We start from the raw sequence: 21,898 nt of genomic DNA, 5'->3' as shown, positions 1-21,898 counted from the left end.
ATGGTAAGCTAATCTAACTAAACAAATATGAAGGCTCTGAAAAAAATACTAGAAATACAGTGCCTATCAAGTTATGTGGTAGAAAAAGGAAAAAATATAAAATAATTTAACTGATTTCATGAAAACTATATATGTTGATAATCTAGGAGAGCCTTGATTTTTCATTTTCAGCCTCTTGATCTTTCTAAGTTTGTCCATACTTGTCAGGATGTAGTCCTGATTTAGGGCTTGAAATATATAGTCACCATGCAGCTGTCTTAATTGGCCTGTTTTGCTAAGTTGTTTATTTGTGCAAGGAGACTGTTCCTATCCCCCCATCTGTGCAGAGGACTTCAATTTGAATTCATCAATTGCCTACTGAAAAGTACTTGCACGATGCTCAATATATGAGCCTTTCTCAGTCCCCTTCTAAAGGTAATTCACCCACGATTTCCTTCTGGAGTTTGCACATCTGAAGATCCTGCCTGAGTCCATCAATCCACTCAGATTAAAATTATGGTTCAGGGGCTTCCCTGGTGGCACAGTGGTTGAGAATCTGCCTGCTAATGCAGGGGACACGGGTTCGAGCCCTGGTCTGGGAGGATCCCACATGCCGCGGAGCAACTAGGCCCGTGAGCCACAAGTACTGAGCCTGCGCGTCTGGAGCCTGTGCTCCGCAACAAGAGAGGCCGCGATAGTGAGGCCCGCGCACCGCGATGAAGAGTGGCCCCTGCTTGCCACAACTAGAGAAAGCCCTCGCACAGAAACGAAGACCCAACACAGCAAAAATAAATTAATTAATTAATAAAGTCCTACCCCCAACATCTTCTTTAAAAAAAAAAAAATTATGGTTCAAAGGCAGGAACCTACCTTGAGGTTTGGGCTTAGTCAGTTTGCCACAGGGCTTGGAGATGGTGACTGTCTTCTGACAGTCAGCGTTGTGGAGGGCTCGCTTCAGGCTTCCAGTTCTGGTCTTCAAGGCCGTATTCAGATCACATTCTCCCCAGGCCTGGAACTGGTATTTGCACTCCGCTAGAGGCAGGGTAGGACCAAACAGAAATCTGTGAGTTCCTCTTGGAGTGCCATGAAGATAGACACTTTTGTTAACTTTTTGTAGTGAGGTAATTGTAGGTTCATATGCAAGAAATAATACAGAGAGATCCCATATGCCCTGCACCCAGTTTCCCTCAGTGGTGATATCCTGCATAGCTATAGTCCAATAGCGCCACCAGGAAATTGACGTGGACACAGTCCATAGATGTTATTTAGGTTTCCCCAGTTTCACCTGCACTCATTTGTGTATATGTACGTGTGCACATTTAATCCTCTGTGACTTTATCACGTGTAGGTAAGAGTGAGTACCCCCACCGTTAGTATTCAAACAACTTCTAACACAAGGGTCCCTCGGGTTATCCTTTTACAGTCAGAACTTAACTTTCTTCTTCCTTTCCTACCTCCTTAACCCTTGGCAATTACTAATCTGTTCTCCACCTCTGTAATTGTGTCATTTTACGAATGTTATATAAACGGAGTCATACAGTATGTAATCTTTTGAGACTGGCTTGTTTTGCTCAGCAAAATTTCCTGAAGGTCCATCCAAGTTGTATTAATCAATAGTCTGTTCCTTTCATTGTTGAGGAATCCTCCATGGTATGGATGTACCCCAGTTTGTTTAACCATTCACCAGTTGAAAGATTATCTGGGTCATTCCCAACTTTTGGTAACCGCTAAAGCTGCTATATACGTTCATGTATAGGTTTTTATAAGAACATAAATTTCCATTTCTCTAGGATAAATGCCTAAGAGTGAAACCACTGCATGGTATGGTAAACACAAGTTCAGTTTTGTGAAAAACTGCCATACTCTTTGCCAGTGTGGCTGTACTATTCTGTCTTCCCATCACCAATGTATGAGTGATCTAGTTTCTCTGCATCCTCGCTAGCAATTGATGTTATTTCTAATTGTAGCCGTTCTGATAGGTGTGTAGTATATAGTGATGTCTCTTGGTTTTCATTTGTATTTTCCTAATGGAGAAAAGATGGTGAACATCTTTTCAGGTGTTTATTTGCCACCTATATATCCTCTTCAGTAAAATGTTTGTTCATGTCTTTTGCCCACTTTCTAATTGGATTGTTAGTTTTGAGAGCTCTTTATATATTCTAGGTATAAGACCTTTAAGACACACTTTTTAGGACATTTTGCGTGTAGTTCTTTAGGGTACCCATATAGAATTTAAGATCAAATGTATCTGAATTTCACCATGCCTTTATAGAATTTACCTCCATTCATAAAAAGTTATAACCCCAAAGGTGGTAGAGAATGAAAAAGATATAGTACGTATATTCACTATCCTTCTCCATTGATCAATAGGCTAAAGCACATTTCTGTAAACCCGTGAGAATTTTTGGGGCATTGTGTCCCACTATGGCTGAGAAAGACAAAGAATCAGAATGTGAGAAAACAGGCCATTTGGGTGTTCAGTGGTGGGTTTAAAGTTGGAAGTGCGAAAGATTCCTTCTCAAATAAGGAGATGAGGTCAGCATGAAACTGGCAATAGTCAGTGAGAGAAAATCTGTGAAAAGTGGCTCATAGTAGCCCTGCTGGATCTGGTAAGTAAATCTATGAACCAGTGTGGAGAGTGGGGAGGGAAAAAATAGAGAGAGAGGGCCTGGAAGTAACAGAAAGAGATCTGGAGGAGGAGGAGAATAAGGAAGAAAAGAGGAAGGGAAGATCAAAGGAATCTAAAAATAGAAGAAGGAAAGAGAACACTGCTAGGAGGGATCAAGGGCATATTTTCTGTCCCTTTTGGTAAGATAGTGGCCTCAGTCAGGGACTATTCTGACACGCCCACCGAAAGGAAACATTCAGCAATATCCGGAGATATTTTCAGTTGGTGCAGTTGGTGAGGTGGGGAGTGCCACAAGAAACTAGTGGGTAGAAGTCAGAGGTGCAGCTAATTATCCTACAATGCACAGGACAGCCCTCCCTCCAGGACAAAAAACTGTCTGGCCCCAAATTCTGGTAGAATTGAAAATGAGGGACCTGGGGTTAGGCGAGATGCTTGGTTATTTTGCATCTGATAAAATAAACTTGTTAAAATAATAAATAGAGTCAACCTCAAAAAGATGCTTGATGGAAGAATGACAGAATTATCTCAGGGTGGACAACTAAATGACTAGGACAGAAGGGGTGGGGTTTACCTCCAAATTGCTTTTTCCAGTTGCAGGGGATCTTACATCTCTGGGTCTTCATGGTTTGTTTACACTCAACTCCGGTCCGGGTGCCCTCCCGGGTGCCCAGCCCACAGTCCCCACTGGTGGGCACACACACACTCCACTGCCATTCTCCACAGTCAGACTTCTTCACTTTCTTTTCTGAAAGGGCGGAAGGAAAAACAATCAACGTCCAGAAAACTCTTTAACTGCTAGATATAACCAAGTTAATTCCTGAGCTCCATAATTGCATGGTTGTGCTTTTAACCTCTATCTTCAGTGTCCAGTAAAGAGTAGGAACTCGATAGGTGTTAGCTGAATGGTTGAATCAACCAATGACCAAGAGAATGGAGAAAGAAACCTAAGGAGCTAGAACTAATATTCATTTAACTCTTACTATGTGCCAGGGACTGTGCTAAGTGATTTGCTGACATCTCCTTTTAGAAGCAAACATTTCTGAAAAAGAGAAGATGATCAAAGTCAGTTAAACCTAAAAAATGATAAAATATTCTTTGAGAAGTAACAGTTGTCAGATTAGCCATTTCAATGCATGTCAGCGTTCCTTTCTCTGTCTTATAGGTGGAATAGCATAAATTAAATGTGGTGGACCACAGATGTAATAGACTCTCAGCTCCACAGCCTCCTTATGACATTGCGAGTGACACAGAAAAGGTGCTTTATCCTCCCTAAGCTTCAGTTTCCTCCTTTGTAAATATGAGATAAAACAAAACTTGCTTGCCGGACTCTTTTTGAGGAAGAGTGTCAACATAAGTAAAACACTTGATTCCTGGTCAATTTTCTGTATGTTGTAGCTGTTAATATGATCATTATTATTTCAGTCAATAGTTAATGATCACCACCTATACTTCAGGACTTAGAGTGGGGGGCGGAATCAGAGGGGATGTCACTTAGGTTCCTCTAAATACTTGGAAGGAAGGAAGTGGGGAAGAAAGGAAGAAAGAAAAGGAGGGAGGGAGGGAAGGAGGGAAGGATTAGATGGATGTTAATCAGTGAAGAGTTTTGTGTTCATAACCATATTGCTTACCTGGTTTCTCTTTCTTTCCTGCTTCAGCAGTATCCACAGCTGCTAAAATGAAGATAAATGCCAGGAAGGCAGCTGCAAATTTCCGACGCTGCTGCAGGTACTGTTGAGTCTGCATTCTAGGAACAAACAGAGAGACAGAAGAAGGTGGCATCAACCTAAGTAACTATATATAGTCATCCTTATAACTCCCGACAGTTCGCAAAAACAGCCATGGTGTTGTAGCGCACGTGGATAATCTGAATGGACACGGTGAATGGATTACCTGTGTAGGTATATGTTTGCTGTTATCTTCAGAGGCATCAGTAATGACCAACATCTCAGATTTTTTTTATCGTTTCCATCATCATGATTATCTTATCATCATAGTTCTATTATTCATTGGTCCACTGAAGAGTAAAGCCCAGAACAGAAGAAGAGCTAGCACACCTTCGATCTATAGCAAAAACACTTCTAAACTCACATGTGCTGAAAATCCACTAAATTCTAGGATGGAATGAAGAGTTTACACTTACTCATAATTTGAAATTCTCCACATTTGATATGAATAAAAATCCCAGGATAACATTATGAAGACTCCCTTAGAACTTAAAGTCATTTGCGACAGCCTAGTGTCAGTATGATTGCCTTGCTGAGCAAACTTGGGAAGTCTCAGTTCAAGCCCCAGGACAGCCCACTTCTCGAAGCTACACCAAGTCACTGGCTGCAGCAACTCACCTGGAAGCCCTTTATCTCTATCTGGTATGTTCATGGTGTTTTATACTTCATATAAAAATGACAGGAATAACATATGGTCATTAACTCTGAGAATTTTTCTTCCAGAAGTATAGATTGTATAGATTGTTTAGATAATTTTACATTCTCATGAATGTAAACAATAAAACATCACACATATAAGGGATTGAGATCACTCTATTCTGCAATTTGCTTTTCCTCATTCAAACACATCTATGAAATGATGTCCTTGTCCGTGAATTTTTCCCCCTTTCTGTGACATTGGAAATGCTTTCCCTTATTAGTGTTTTTTTAATTGATGACTCTAGATTCCATTGTATGGATGAAGCATATTTCATCTATCAGTTAAAGTTAGTATTTTGGTCATTTGGTCCTTTCAATGAATCTTACATCCTAAATAGCTACTCAGCATCTCCATTACTTTCTAAAATCTAAAATTAGGTGTTTTGTTCTTCCTCTTAATGCTAAATTTTTATAACTATACTTCACTGATGGTCAGACAGAAGAGTTCCTACTGATGCTGAGACTTTTCCTATGACTCTCATTGGACATGAACTATATGAGAAGCCAATCTGGATGTACTGGTTGGCAAGCCTTCTCAGAGCTGAGTACCCTGGTGCACCTACACTACTATACATATATGACTTAGCCATGCGTCATTTACAATTATTAGGTGTAATGTGAACCAAGGTGAAGGTCTTCTGTTGTTTTCTCCAAAGGCTGTCCAAGAACATACTCGCAGTGACTAACCACTTTGGTGGCAGAAACTTTTCATCTGAACTTTCTTAAAGGGTAAGTTAACTTTTAAATTCAGAACTTTAAAAATTTAACATATTTCTTTCCAAGTTGGAATACACCTTTATGTTTCACAATTACCTTTGAATACCTGAAATATTTAGATTGTGAATTAGATGAGAATTCAGAAATTTCCATCATGAAAGCACAGCTCTTGAGAGAACTTTCTGGCCAAGCAATGGAGAGATGCTTGCAGAGCCTTGTAAAGAAATGTCACTGAGGAAGCATGGCCACTTGGCAGAAACAGAAAGAACTCTTCCATAAATAACACACACACACAGAGTTATTAATAGAAAGGTGCTATTGCTGGCTATTTTAACCTCAGCATTTCTAGCCTGACATTGCTAAGTTCTTACTTTTATAATTATTTCCAAAAAGCTTTCTCTCAATCAAGTTAAATTCACTTAATTTCAAGAAAAAAAAAATCCCACATGGGCCAGAATTTCCTGACCAAAAATTTCTTTTGAGTCATAGAATGATCTATTAAACAAGTGATCTTAACTATAGTGGGAGCAGAGAGGAAGGAAGGAGACAGGAATTGGGATGAGAGCTGGTAGAACGGAAGTGCACTCTAGTCTATGTTATTTCTCCTATTGATTCAGAAAAATTCAGAATCTTAATTAGTGGGCAAGCGGTTAATTTCAGCTTTTAGATGTTCTAAAGAAAAATGCATGCAATTCCATGCGTACAGGGAAAATGTGTAAAGTATGTGATCAGCAATAGGTGTGAGTTGGAGAATCTTCTCAACCTCTTTTCCCTTCCCTCCTGTTTTGCCTACCATTCTGTTTAAGCCTCTATTTTGATAGCTTAAGATTTTTTTGGGTAGAGCAAATGAAAAAATGGTTATTTAAAAGAGGAGAATAAGGGAGTTTAGAAAAGAGATGACTCAAATTATCCAAAAGCCCAAGTAGCATGCTGGTGCCTTGGTACCGTGGCAAAACCTTGGGTAATTAAACATGTGTAGATAACAGTTTCCCTTGCTTGTGGTATTTGCATAGTTGATTATTTGTCCTTAGCATCAAGCAAAGGCAAAAGCATCTGTATATGGTTTAACCCTGCCTGCTATCCAACAGTTGCTAGATGAGCATGGAGGCAAGAACATTGACCTTAAGGAAGTGGTCAGGATCATGACTTATTTTTCACACGGAGGGAAATAAAACAGTGGCAGAATAAGCCTTGCTAAGTCAGCTCAGTTCTTTTGAATAATTTACTTATTTTCACCCCCTCCTACTGCCATCTTGTGTTGAGCTTGCTCTGACAGATTTAATTTCATAGGGTTTAACGGTTAAGTTGAAGACTACCCTAGATGTCTGTTGTCTGGAAATTATTGTTGAGTTATCTCAATCACTAATAAGTATGAAGTTCAGGGTTTCCCCTGAGTTGGTTTCTGAAACCAACTCAGGGGAAAAGTGTTAATTTATTAAGTCCTGGTCACTTCTATGGAGAAATCGCTGATGAAAAGGAAAAGAGAGCTCTCCTTTCCTTTAGCATTTTAATAGGATCTAGAATTTTTAAAGATGATTAACATCTCGTGTAAACACAAAACAAGAATGCTGGAATCTGTCTCTTAGTGATCTGTTTGGAATGACTAATATAGGATTTGAGGCAGAAGCTTTGGCTTAAACTTCAGCTCCACCATATAATTTTTGGAATGTTCTTGGGCAAATCACAACCATTTGAACCGCTGTTTTGACATCTACAAAGTGGGTTTGATTATAACAACAACTTGAGAGGTTTATTGTGAAAATGCAAGATGTAGACACAGAGCTAACCCAGAATATCAAGAAATATATTATTAGTTGTTGAATAAAGTTAATTCACCCCTACACTCGTATTACTTACTAAAAGGAAGTACTTCTTTTTATTAAGACATAACAAGCATGACACTTTAAGCCGTCTAATATCTAAAATCAAAAGATAAAAATTTTAAAAAACAAAAAAGGAGACAGAGATATGATTTAATGCCAACTAAAGATTTGTTCAGCTTTCTAAGGATACAAATTTGTTCAGCCTTTTGACTTCTTAAAAAGTTAAAATAAACTCAAGGACCTTCATGCCCAGTATGTCTTTGGAGTTCGCTGAAGTAAAGAGACTCCATGTTGAGAATTAGGGAAACTGTTGATGTAATTTAACGTGTATGAAATGAAAAAAAAAATCTAACTTTGCAACTGCATTTTATGCCGCTTGTGTGGTGAAACTATTCTACTGCCCTCTTTATTTCAAGTACCTAGGATAGGAACCCAGCACTTAGTTGCCACTCAGTAAAATTTTTGCCAGCAAAAATTATCGCCAAAACATGGTATCAAACAGAGGAATTAATATTCATGCTAAAATGATGTCTCAGCCCTTTGTCTATACCATGGGATATAAAATTCACTGAAGAAATTGGGCTGGAAACAACCAGCATCTAAAGCAGTTTCATACACACAGGAATGGTCAGTGAATGATTTGCAATGCTTCTGCAGCATATATTACACACCATCAGACTTTTCTAGATATTTTGTGATCTACGTGCCTAAATTTCTGTGAAAAAGTATGTTTTTCCTTTTTATAGGTCACTTTTTTTCATTTTCACCAACTCTTCTTCAAGTCGGAATCCTCATATTGATTTATTTTCAAATGGTTTGGTCATTGCCTTAGATTCCTAAAGTCTCATATAAATAGCCATTATGTTTACAATGGAATCTTTTGCTAAATCAGACCTTCACTTTGACCTTGTTAAGCTTATTTAAAAAACAAGCCTTGAAAAGAATGTGTCCCAAGCACGTGTGTGCATGATGACCTCAGGTACACTCTACTCACACCCCAGGAATGAGTTCAACAGTGTTCCATCTTTGATTTTAACTAAGTGCATTATCAATTAGGTGGATAAAGAAGGACATTCACTTAATTTTGTACAACTCAATAGAAACAGGCAACTTTAAGGCTGAAATATTTTCATGGCATGGTGGCACCTGCTGGAAAAATGTGATATTTTAAGACATCTTCTTTAGACATCTATTCACTGATTTTTAGAGCACCTACTAAGGGCCAGGTGTATGCTGGGCATGGGAACATGATAAAAGAATATGATTCAGCCCTCCCCCTAAAGGAGTTCTGTCTAACTGGGAGAAAAGGGAGAGAAATGATTCACTATGGTAAACATCATTAAAAGTTTATACACGTAGTGCTAGCTCAGTACATAGGCTCAAGTGATAATTTTGCTTAGCAAGGTTGAGTGAGGTAGAGGGCTGGGTATATTTTACCTTTTTTTTTTTTAATAGTTGAAGTCTTCTAAATAAAGAAAAGAGGGAAGGAAGAGAAATTCAGGCAGAAAGGACCAAATAAGTGAATATGTGGAGATGATGTTTATAATACATTCAGTGACAGAATGTGATTAGAATAGAGTGTACAGTAGTAAGTAACAGTGGGTGGACCTCAAAAGGAGAAAGATATAATGAGTTAATCCTGGGAGCTGTGAGGGAGGAAGATAGACAGAGTTATTAACTGGTCTGGAGAAGTGAAACAAGGGAAGGTCAGGGAGGGAGGAAAAGGCTGCATGTTGTATAAACGTGACTAAAACCCTAAATTACCACCAGAGGGGCAGCCACCATACTCAACAGTCCATCCAGATATCTTCAATATAGTACATTTGTTACCCTTTTCGCTTTGTTTTTATTTTTGTTTATCAGTTTTGTGGCTGTTCTATGTACTTTGGTTCATTTTGGGGTGTTTATTACCAAAGTATTATGATTGGAGTCAAGAATGAGCTCCAAGACTCAAAAACTTCATACTCAAAAAAAAAAAGTTCATACACACACACATTTAAAAATCCCTTCTGATATTCATTAGAAAAATAAAGTTGGGCTAAAGCAGTGATTTTTAGAGCACCGGTGTTTCCAGGAAGAGGTCAAAGGCTGCTGCCAGGCGTTAAAGGATCCTGAAAATGTGTGTCGAAAGCCACCCTTCTGTGCCCATAGCTCCCACCCTTATCTCAGCTTCAGCTGGAGCAGCTCTTCTTTAACTACTTTCCTTAGTGGCTTCCTTGTAAGTTGTCATTTGTCAAGAAAGAAAAATGTATTTAAAAGTCACTGGTCTGGCCAATATCAAGATCATATCCAGGGGATATGATGGTACAAAACAGTATTTTTTCAAAAGGTAGAAATGGGGAAATGTCTCAAGTAGGTGATGTAAATATGGAATATATTTGAGTATGCAAAATGCCTTGCTTGTGGTAGCAAAAATAGGAATTTTACCAGTGTGTATTCTAACTATTCCATACCTCACATTAAAGTTGGACATGATTATGTCCTCTTATCAAAGATCAAACACACAGTATAACAAGTATGATTACAAATATGAGGAAAATATCTCAGAAAATCATAAGGCATTAAAAACAAAATTTTTAATACTGTGGGAAGAGAAGAGCCTTTGGAGTCAGCCAGATTTCTTCCACATAAGCTTCGTCACTTATTATATCTGTGATGTGGACAAAGCAGTCACTCCCTTTTACTCTCAGTATCCTCCTGTAAGAAAATTTAGTTTTATCACGCAGGCTCGTTGTTTGTTTAAAGATCACAATGAGAGGAGACCTTCAAGATGGCGGAGGAGTAAGACGCGGAGATCACCTTCCTCCCCACAAATACATCAGAAATGCATCCACATGTGGAACAGCTCCTACAGAACACCTCGTGAATGCTGGCAGAAGACCTCAGACTTCCCAAAAGGCAAGAAACTCCCCCATGTACCTGGGTTGGGCAAAAGAAAGAACAGAGACAAAAGAATAGGGACGGGGCCTGCACCTCTAGGAGGGAACGTGAAGGAGGAAAAGCTTCCACACACTGGGTAGCCCCTTCACTGGCAGAGACGGTGGGGGGGGGGGGGCTTTGGAGCCACGGAGGGGAGCGCAGCAACAGGGGTGCAGAGGGCAAAGCGGAGAGATTCCCGCACAGAGGATCGGTGCCGACCTGCACTCACCAGCCCGAGAGGCTTGTCTGCTCACCCGCCGGAGCGGGCGGGGCTGGGAGCTGAGGCTCGGGCTTTGGAGGTCGGATCCCAGGGAGAGGACTGGGGTTGGCGGCGTGAACACAGCCTGAAGGGGTTAGTGCTCCACGGCTAGCTGGGAGGGAGTCCGGGAAAAAACCTGGAGCTGCCGAAGAGGCGAGAGGGTTTTTTTTCCCTCTTTGTTTCCTGGTGCGCGAGGAGAGGGGATTCAGAGCGCCTCTTAAAGGAGCTCCAGAGACGGGCGCGAGCCGCGGCTATCAGCGCGGACCCCAGAGACGGGCATGAGACGCTAAGGCTGCTGCTGCCGCCACCAAGAAGCCTGTGTGCGAGCACAGGTCACTATCCACACCCCTCCTCCGGGAGCCTGTGCAGCCCGCCACTGCCAGGGTCCCGGGATCCAGGGACAACTCCCCTGAGAGAACGCACGGCGCGCCTCAGGCTGGTGCAACGTCACGCCGGCCTCTGCCGCCGTAGGCCCGCCCCGCGCTCCATACCCCTCCCTCCCTGCGGCCTGAGTGAGCCAGAGCTCCCGAATCAGCGGCTCCTTTAACCCCGCCCTGTCTGAGCGAAGAACAGAGACCTCCGGCGACCTACACGCAGAGGCGGGGCCAAATCCAAAGCTGAAACCTAGGAGCTGTGAGAACAAAGAAAAGAAAGGGAAATCTCTCCCAGCAGCCTCAGGAGCAGCGGATTAAAGCTCCACACTCAACTTGATGTACCTGCATCTGTGGAATACCTGAATAGACAACGAATCATCCCAAATTGAGGAGGTGGACTTTGGGAGCAACGATATATATATATTTTTCCTTTTTCTCTTTTTGTGAGTGTGTATCTGTATGCTTCTGTGTGTGATTTTGTCTGTATAGCTTTGCTTTCACCATTTGGCCTAGGGTTCTTTCTTTCCCTTTTTTTAGTATAGTTTTTAGCACTTGCTATCATTGGTGGATTTACTTTTTGATTTGCTTGCTCTCTTCTTTCTTTTTTCTTTATTACTTTTTTATTTTAATAGTTACTTTTTATTCTAATAACTTTATTTTACTTATTTTCTTTTTTCTTTCTTTCTTTCTTTCCTTTTTTCTCCCTTTTCTTCTGAACCGTGTGTCTGACAGAGTCTTGCTGCTCTGGCTGGGTGTAAGGCCTGTGCCTCTGAGGTGGGAGAGGCGAGTTCAGCACATTGGTCCACCAGAGACCTCCCACTTCCACATAATATCAAACGGCAAAACCTCTTCCACAGATCTCCATCTCAATGCTAAGACCCAGCTCCACTCAACGGCCAGCAAGCTCCAGTGCTGGACACCCCATGCCAAACAACTAGCAAGACAGGAGCACAACCCCACCCATTAGCAGAGAGGCTGCCTAAAATCATACTAAGTTCACAGACACCCCAAAACACACACCCGAACACGGTCCTCCCCACCAGAAAGCCAAGATCCAACCTCATCCACCAGAACACAGGCACTACTCCCCTGCACCAGGAAGCCTACAAAACCCACTGAACCAACCTTACACGCTGGGGGCAGACACCAAAAATAAATGGGAACTACGAATGTGCACACTGCAAAAAAGAGACCACAAACACAGTAAGTTAAGCAAAATGAGAAGACAGAGAAATACACAGCAGATGAAGGAACAAGGTAAAAACCCACCAGAACAAACAAATGAAGAGGAAATAGGCAGCCTACCTGAAAAAGAATTCAGAGTAATGATAGTAAAGATGATCCAAAATCTTGGAAACAGAATGCAGAAAATTCAAGAAACATTTAACAAGGACGTAGAAGAACTACAGAGCAAACAAACAATGATGAACAACACAATAAATGAAATTTAAAATTCTCTAGAAAGAATCAATAGTAGAATAACTGAGGCAGAAGAATGGATAACTGACCTGGAAGATAAAATAGTGGAAATAACTACTGCAGAGCAGAATAAAGAAAAAAGAATGAAAAGAATTGAAGACAGTCTCAGAGACCTCTGGAGCAACATTAAACGCACCAACATTCGAATTATAGGGGTCCCAGAAGAAGAAGAGAAAAAGAAAGGGACTGAGAAAATATTTCAAGAGATTATAGTTGAAATTTTCCCTAATATGGGAAAGGAAATAGTGAATCAAGTCCAGGAAACACAGAGAGTCCCATACAGGATAAATCCAAGGAGAAATACGCCAAGACACATATTAATCAAATGATCAAAAAATAAATACAAAGAAAAGATATTAAAAGCAGCAAGGGAAAAACAACCAATATACAAGGGAGTACCCATAAGGTTAACAGCTGATCTTTCAGCAGAAACTCTGTAAGCCAGAAGGGAGTGGCAGGACATACTTAAAGTGTTGAAAGGGAAAAAGCTACAACGAAGATTGCTCTACCCAGCAAGGATCTCATTCAGATTCCAAAGAAGAATTAAAACCTTTACAGACAAGCAAAAGCTAAGAGAATTCAGCACCACCAAACAAGCTTTACAACAAATACTAAAAGAACTTCTCTGGTAGGAAACACAAGAGAAGGAAAAGACCTACAATAACAAACCCAAACAATTAAGAAAATGGTAATATGAACATACATATCGATAATTACCTTAAATGTAAATGGATTAAATGCTCCAACCAAAAGACATAGACTGGCTGAATGGATACAAAAAGAAGACTCATATATATGCCATCTACAAGAGACCCACTTCAGACCTAGGGACACATACAGACTGAAAGTGAGGGGATGGAAAAAGATATTCCATGCAAATGGAATTCAAAAGAAAGCTGAAGTAACAATTCTCATATTAGACAAAATAGACTTTAAAATAAAGACTATTACAAGAGACAAAGAAGGACACTATGTAATGATCAAGGGATCAATCCAAGAAGATGATAGAACAATTATAAATATTTATGCACCCAGTATAGGAGCACATCAATACATAAGGCAAATGCTAACAGCCGTAAAAGGGGAAATCAACAGTAACACAATCATAGTAGGGGACGTTAACACCCCACTTTCACCAATGGACAGATCATTCAAAATGAAAATAAATAAGGAAACACAAGATTTCAATGATACATTAAACAAGATGGACTTCAGTGATATCTATAGGACATTCCATTCAAAAACAACAGAATACACTTTCTTCTCAAGTGCTCATAGAACATTCTCCAGGATAGATCATATCTTGGGTCACAAACCAAGCCTTGGTAAATATAAGAAAATTGTAATGATATCAAGTATCATTTATGACCCCAATGCTATGAGACTAGATATCAATTACAGGAAAAAATCTGTAAAAAATACAAACACAGGCTTCCCTGGTGGCGCAGTGGTTGAGAGTCCGCCTGCTGATGCAGGGGACATGGGTTCGTGCCCCAGTCTGGGAAGAGCCCACATGCCGCGGAGCGGCTGGGCCCGTGAGCCATGGCCGCTGAGCCTGCGCATCCGGAGCCTGTGCTCCGCAATGGGAGAGGCCACAACAGTGAGAGGTCCGCGTACCATAAAAAAAAATAAAAATAAAAAATAAACAATACACTACTTAATAACCAAGAGATCACGGTAGATATCAAAGAGGAAATAAAAAAATACCTAGAAACAAATGACAAGGAAAACACGATGACCCAAAACCTATGGGATGCATCAAAAGCAGTTCTAAGAGGGAAGTTTTTAGCAATACAATCCTACCTCAAGAAACAAGAAACATCTAAAATAAACAACCTAACCTTACACCTAAAGCAATTACAGAAGGAAGAATAAAAAGACCCCAAAGTTAGCAGAAGGAAAGAAATCATAAAGATCAGATCAGAATTAATTAGAAAAAAGTGAAGAAAACAATAGCAAAGATCAATAAAACTAAAAGCTGGTTCTTTGAGAAGATAAACAAATTGACAAACCATTAGCTAGATTCATCAAGAAAAAAAGGGAGAAGACTCAAATCAATAGAATTAGAAATGAAAAAGGAGAAGTAACAACTGACACTGCAGAAATACAAAGGATCATGAGAGATTACTACAAGCAACTATATGCCACTAAAATGGACAACCTGGAAAAAATGCACAAATTCTTAGAAAAGCACAAGCTTCCAAGACTAAACCAGGAAGAAATAGGAAATATAAAGAGACCAACCACAAGCATTAACATTGAAACTGTGACTAAAAATCTTTCAACAAACAAAAGCCCAGGGCCAGATGGATTCACAGGTGAATTCTATCAAACGTTTAGAGAAGAGAAAACACCCCTCCTTCTCAAACTCTTCCAAAATATATCAGAGGGAGGAACACTCCCAAACTCATTCTACGAAGCCAACATCACCCAGATACCAAAACCAGACAAAGATGCTACAAAAAATGAAAACTGCAGGCCAATATCACTGATGAACATAGATGCAAAAATCCTCAACAAAATACTAGCAAACAGAATCCAGCAGCACATTAAAAGGATCATACACAATGATCAAGTGGGGTTTATCCCAGGAATGCAAGGATTCTACAATATATGTAAATCAATCAATGTGATACACCATATGAACAAATTGAAGGATCAAAACCATATGAGCATCTCAATAGATGCAGAAAAAGCTTTTGACAAAATTCAACACCCATTTATGATAAAAACGCTCCAGAAAGTAGGCATAGAGGGAACTTACCTCAACATAATAAAGGCTATATATGATAAACCCACAGCCAGCATTGTTCTCAATGGTGAAAAACTGAAAACATTTTCACTAACATCAGGAACAAGACAAGGTTGCCCACTCTCACCACTCTTATTCAACATAGTTTTGGAAGTTTTAGCCACAGCAATCAGAGAAGAAAAAGAAATAAAAGGAATCCAAATCAGAAAAGAAGAAGTAATGCTGTTACTGTTTGCAGATCACATGATACTATATGTAGAGAATCCTAAAGACGCTACCAGAAAACTACTAGAGCTAATCAATGAATTTTGTAAAGTAGCAGGATACAAAATTAATGCACAGAAATCTCTGGCATTCCTATACACTAATGATGAAAATCTGAAAGTGAAATCAAGAAAACACTCCCATTTACCATTGCAACAAAAAGAATAAAATATCTAGGAATAAACCTACCTAAGGAGACTAAAGACCTGTATGCAGAAAAATATGACAGTGATGAAAGAAATTAAAGATGACACAAACAGATGGAGAGATATACCATGTTCTTGGATTGGAAGAATCAACATTGTGAAAATGACTCTACTACCCCAAGCAATCTACAGATTCAGTGCAATCCCTGTCAAACTACCAATGGCATTTTTCACAGAGCTAGAACAAAAAATTTCACAATTTGTATGGAAACACAGAAGACCCCGAATAGTCAAAGCAATCTTTAGAAAGAAAAACGGAGCTGGAGTAATCAGACTCCCTGACTTCAGACTATACTCCAAAGCTACAATAATCAAGACAGTATGGTACTGGCACAAAAACAGAAATATAGATCAATGGAACAGGATAGAAAGCCCACAGATAAACCCATGCACATATGGTCACCTTATTTTTGATAAAGGAGGCAAGAATTTTACTGTTTTAAGGATTTTTTTACATAAAGTGGTGTAATGTTCATTTTGAATAGGAAGTTATATGTCAAAGATACATATGTCAATTCCTAGAGCAACCATTAAAAGAAATAATTCAGAGTTACAACTGAAAAGAGAAAAATTAAAGTAGGAAACTTAAAATAAGGTTTGATTAACCTAAAATAATCAGAAAGGAGGGACAAAGGAACAAGGAACAAATTGGATAAAGAGAGATAGCAAGAAAGTATGTGTAAACGTACACATATGAATGATTGCATTAAATACAAATAGACAAAATGTATTAATCAAAAAACACAGATTGTCAAACTAAAGAAACAAGCAATACTGAACTGCATGCTATCTACAAAAGACACACTTTATTTATATATATATATATATGTATATATATATATTTAAGTTAAAAGTTAAAGGATGGGAAAAGTTATTCCACAAAACCAGTCATCATAAAAAAGCTAGTGTGGCTATAGTAGTAACAGTCAATGTAGACTTCAAGTCAGGAAGAATTAACAAAATAGAGACATTTCATAATTAGAAAAAGTATCTATTGATCTAGAAGGCATAATACCAAATGGGTTTATATATAATAAAATTTCAAAAGACATGAATTACTCACTGACAGAACTGAAAAAAGAAACAGGCTAATCCAGAATCATAATCTAAGATTTTAACCACTCTAATTGGTATAAGTAGAAAAAAATTCAGTATGAATGAATTTGACTTGATACCAAAACCTAACAAGGACATTACAAGAAACTATAGACCAACACTCCTCGTGAACATAAACATAAAAATCTTTTAAAAATATTAGTAAATCAAATCCAGTAAATATTATAAAAAGCTAATAAATCATAACTAGTGATGTTTATTCCAGGATGCAAAGCTGTTTTAACAGCTGAATGCCAATGTATTTCATTGCATTAGCAGAATTACCAGAATAATGGAGAAAAATCATGGGATTATTTCAACAGATGCCATAAAAAACCTGAATCAAATCCAACACTATTTCCTGATAAAATAATGATGCACTAAAATTAGGAAATTGCTGTAATAGTTTTGTTCTTCTTCTTCTTTTTAACGGGCATAAAAATGTTACCTAAGTATGTTCAGAGTCTTTAAGGAAAGCTTCCAGAGGAGACTAATTTTGAGTTTAATCTCAAATAACAGATTAGGAAAAAAAAAAAAAATAACAGATTAGTTTAGAGAAAGAGGAACATGCAGGCAAAGGCCTGCAGGTTTGAGTAACTGTGATATATTCCAGGAATCAATGATTAGTTAAAAATTGCTCAAGCATCAGTGAGAAAAGTTGAGAAATAGAAAAGAAACTAAGAGATGGAAGAGACTAATCTTGATGTTTCTTGCTTGTCATATATAAGGGTCACGTGAGAAATGCAATGATGTTTTACTTTAGGAAATACGGAGCTATGAAGAATTTTGAGAGAAGGAGGACCATGACCAGCTGTGAATCTGAGAGAGCACTCAGCAATCGGTAAGCAGAGTGAATGGAGGATGTGCGCCTAGACTCAGGGAGGCTTAGACAAGGGCAGTTGACATAATCCAGGTGAAACACTGAGAAGACTTACACTGTGACACTGGAAAGGGGATAGAGCGAAGACCAAAACAAGTTATTTAAGGGATAAAATTTATTGGACTTATCACATTAATTGAATGTACTATGGAAGGAGAAATCTAGGACATCTCCCAGATTCTAATCTTCAATCCGGAGGTAAGTGCGAACATAGACAATATGGTTTTAAACAGATTCATAAGTAATACACACTCAGATCTATCCTAAGGACAGTATTCTCAGCAACCGACATATCTTAAATCTCACAATATGCATAATAGATATTTATATATAATATAGTTAATATAGTATCTATTAATATATTAATTCTCAGACGTCTGATTATTTAGGTTCTTTCACTAGCCTGACTTTTCAGATCAGTAAAAAAAAAAAAAAAAAGGCTTAAAGATGTTAAATGACTAAGGTTAAGTAAGGAAAGGTAGCAAAGATCTGTTTGGACACACTGAGTTTGAGGTACCAATAGGATATCTGAGTTGAAAGAGATAGTAGTTATCGACCTAAGAGACCACAGAGTAAGAAGACACAGAGTAAGAACTGAAGATGTACACAAGACGTGAGAATTCTAATTCTTACGTAAGTGAATCGAGGGTAGCAACAGAGCAGTAAGGGGCAAGCAAAGGAAGTTGAATCATGGAAACCAAGCAAACAGGAAGTTTCAAGAAGTAAGAAATAATGAACAGGGTCAAATTCTAGAGATAGGTGCCTGTGGGAATTAGCAACAAGGAATCACTGGTAACATTGAGGTATATTTTAGCAAAATTGTGAAGTTAAAAAAAAGCACATAGCTGCTTCTGAAACAATCATTAAGTTAACATTAGTTTAGAGACTGTTTCTTGGCCAGTGGGTATCTGTGTGACTCGGCCGAGTTATTATGTTAGAAGAGCCTAATAAATATGCAATGTGACATAATGAAAGGCCCCGAGAACTGCCGCAGTGTAATGGAAAAGACTCTGTCCAAGAGTCAAGGGACCAAGTGTCTGCTCAGGGAACTGCTATGACTCAAAAGGACGGCAAAGACAATGACTGTGTCAGAAATAGAATCCCATGGGACTCTCAGGTAATTTGGATTAAAGAAAGGAATCTTTTACTCATAAAAGCATAAAACAGGGCTTCCCTGGTGGCGCAGTGGTTGAGAGTCCGCCTGCTGATGCAGGGGACACGGGTTCGTGCCCCCGTCTGGGAAGATCCCACATGCCGCGGAGTAGCTGGGCCCGTGAGCCATGGCCGCTGAGCCTGCGCATCCGGAGCCTGGGCTCCACAACGGGAGAGGCCACAGCAGTGAGAGGCCGCGTACCGCAAAAAAAAAAAAAAAAAAAAAAGCATAAGAGAAATAAGACACCATCTCACTGCTCTTGGTTGCAAGTCAAAGTGTGCTAGGCACTGGATACTTTGTGTTTTTATAAAGTTCTACGCCGCTCTTCTGAACCCCTTGCTCCACAAAGCCCTCCTGTAAGGACAGCAGCATCAGCATCACCTGGGAGCTTGTTAGAAATGCAGACTGTCAAGTCCCACCCTAGACCTTCTGAACTAGAATACTCATTCTAACAAGGTCAAGATCCCCAGGTGATATTGAAAATTTGAAAACACTTGTTCTAAACCATAATTTCTTTAGGAATAAAAAATTTAAATATTTGCTTACTATTTGATTACTTATTTAAATTATTTATGGTCCAATTTCTTCCAATAATTTAAGGTACCTTTTAAAATATATACATTCTAGAAAGATGAAATAATAAAAGTAAAGAGAAACGCAAAGGGAAAATTAGAGTAGGGAAAGATAACAGCCATCATGGATTAAAGGCTTTGCTCTGTGCTAAAAGCTTCATCTTTTATCCTCTCAACGACATTAGAAAAGAGTCAATATTACTTCAGTTTTACAGGTGAGTAAAACATAAGTTAAAGAATCTAGGTAACTTGCCCAAGATCACAAAGTGGTAGAAGCAGAGTTTGTAAGTCAACTATATTTCAATTAAAAAAAAAAATAGAATTTGAACCTAGACTAGTTAAAATCAAATTATGTCTGTGCTCTTAACCACAAAGTTGAATAGAGAGGTTAAAATACAAAATGCCCATGATGTACTCTTTTATACTTACTAATAATTTACCAACATTTGGTTTTATACTTTCTAGAAGTGGATGTGGAGAGAGAATACAAGAACCACATCCGTATTTAATTCTCTGCCCATCACAATGCTATTTGTGCAGTAGAGGAGAGAGCCATAAGTACTTTTTTGAGGAGCTATACATCCTTGTAAAAATGTGAATTATGTAAAATCTCTAGATTACATTTTCTCACTTTGCAGGAATTCTTTTTTTTTTTTTTTTTTCCGGTACGTGGGCCTTCCACTGTTGTGACCTCTCCCGTTGCAGACCACAAGCTCCGGACGCGCAGGCTCAGCAGCCATGGCTCACGGGCCCAGCCGCTCCACGGCATGTGGGATCTTCCCGGACCGGGGCACGAACCCGTGTCCCCTGCATTGGCAGGTGGACTCTCAACCACTGCGCCACCAGGGAAGCCCTGCAGGAATTCTTGAATATACTTAGTGACAGTCTAAAAATGAATGACTTGAGGGCAAATAATTTCTAAAAGCAAAATTACAAATAATTTTATCCCCCAAAATATGTGTGTATGAAAATAGATAGATGTAGATATAGGTCCATAACTCCTGCAAAGATATTAAAAATCCTTGTCCTTAGTATAGGTACCAAAGTGCATAGAGCTGCCTGACTTCAGAGCTCCTGGTTTTCTCCTCTGTAGTTTGGGGCCTATGCTAGGTTAGGATGGAACAGGAAAGATCAGAGCCTAAAGGTTACTCTCTCTACACACCCACCTCGAACCCATGAGTGATTTAAAATCCCTTCCTACACAGTTCCCACACTGCTAGGAAGATGGGTACTAAGACACCTGAAGGTAAAGATGTGATGTATGTTTTCTTGGTTTAGCTTGCAAAGTCTGGGTTATTAATGCCTGGTTCCATACTAGGAACAAAGCGCTAGAATAATGAAACAATTGCCCAGGAAGCCATTTGGATTGAAGTTAGCCTCTGCTTCAGGAACGGAAGAGCTGAAACTTGCCAGCTTTGATTTGCACGCCTTTCAGCTACTATTTCCAGCCAATTCAGTTCATACAACTCCAGCTTTCATTTAGAGCTGAGCTCATTGACTAAAAAAATAAAGAAGAATGGAAAAAAAAAAAAAAAACAAGAAAAGAAATCAAGGAAAGGCTTAATTGATTATGCAGAGTGTTGTTTTGGGAAAGAGGAAAATCTTGTTAGAAGCCTAGCAAACTCACTTCATTAGGGACCTAGTGACATCTTCCAAAACCAGAACATTACATCAGGTTAGTTTAAAACATCAAGTGACCTTGTAGTTTGGTAGAGATACCTCACCCCCATTCATTCTGTCTGCCTCATTCTTTGCATTCTTCATCATATTTTATCAACGGTGAAAAGTCTGCTACTAAAAAACATGCTGAAAGTGATGTAACATTGGAAACTAGAAACATTAAAATCAGGCGTTGTGATTCTGCTCACTCGCCTTGTCCTCTAAAAGCCTACTTTCTGTTTCTGCTTACATGGTTATTTTCACCTCGTTTCCACATCCTCTTCTCTCATACACATAGTTCCTTCCACTCATTCTTCTTTCATCTAATGATTCACTGAATGCACTGTTGGTAAAGGAATGTGGACTTGGGTATCACATCTCACGATGGTTCGTGAGAATCAATTGCTTCTTGTTCCTTCAGAGATCCTGTGAAGTCCTTCTGCATGGTTTCCATGTCAAAAAACGAGGTTGTTGATTTTTTTTTCCTTTTTTTGGAAGCATCAAATGCCCCACTTACTGAACTCCATCCTTTCTAGAAATAATTAGCCTGAGGGCTAAAACTACCATTGAAATTTATAAAAGAGTGACAAAGAGATCAAAATGGTTCCTTCATGCCAAATAAAACTTATTTAGTTGTGTGAGAAGGTGGCTAATAATAGTGATCTTAGGGCCATAGAGTATCCGGGTTTCAGGAAATTTTGACACAGTCTGAAAA

The 21,898-nt window shown here is 39.1% G+C and overlaps 1 protein-coding gene across 2 annotated transcripts in view; it reads right to left on the bottom strand.

Moving 5' to 3' along the window:
• PTN (pleiotrophin) overlaps positions 1-21,898 on the bottom strand; it is a 96,862-nt gene that overhangs the window by 18,751 nt on the left and 56,213 nt on the right. For both annotated transcript variants that reach the window (XM_030853932.2, XM_030853931.2), the window contains exons 2-4: positions 4,237-4,352; positions 3,180-3,353; positions 850-1,011 (exon numbers count right to left, since the gene is read on the bottom strand). In XM_030853932.2, coding sequence (XP_030709792.1) covers positions 850-1,011; positions 3,180-3,353; positions 4,237-4,351 — 451 coding nt within the window. In that variant the 5' untranslated portion in view covers position 4,352. The remainder of the gene's footprint in view (positions 1-849; positions 1,012-3,179; positions 3,354-4,236; positions 4,353-21,898) is intronic.

The sequence above is a fragment of the Globicephala melas genome, chromosome 9, assembly GCF_963455315.2.
Source record: "Globicephala melas chromosome 9, mGloMel1.2, whole genome shotgun sequence".
NCBI lineage: Eukaryota > Metazoa > Chordata > Mammalia > Artiodactyla > Delphinidae > Globicephala > Globicephala melas.
The sequence above is the reverse complement of the archived record's forward strand: the minus strand, read 5'-3'. Positions and strand labels throughout refer to the sequence as shown.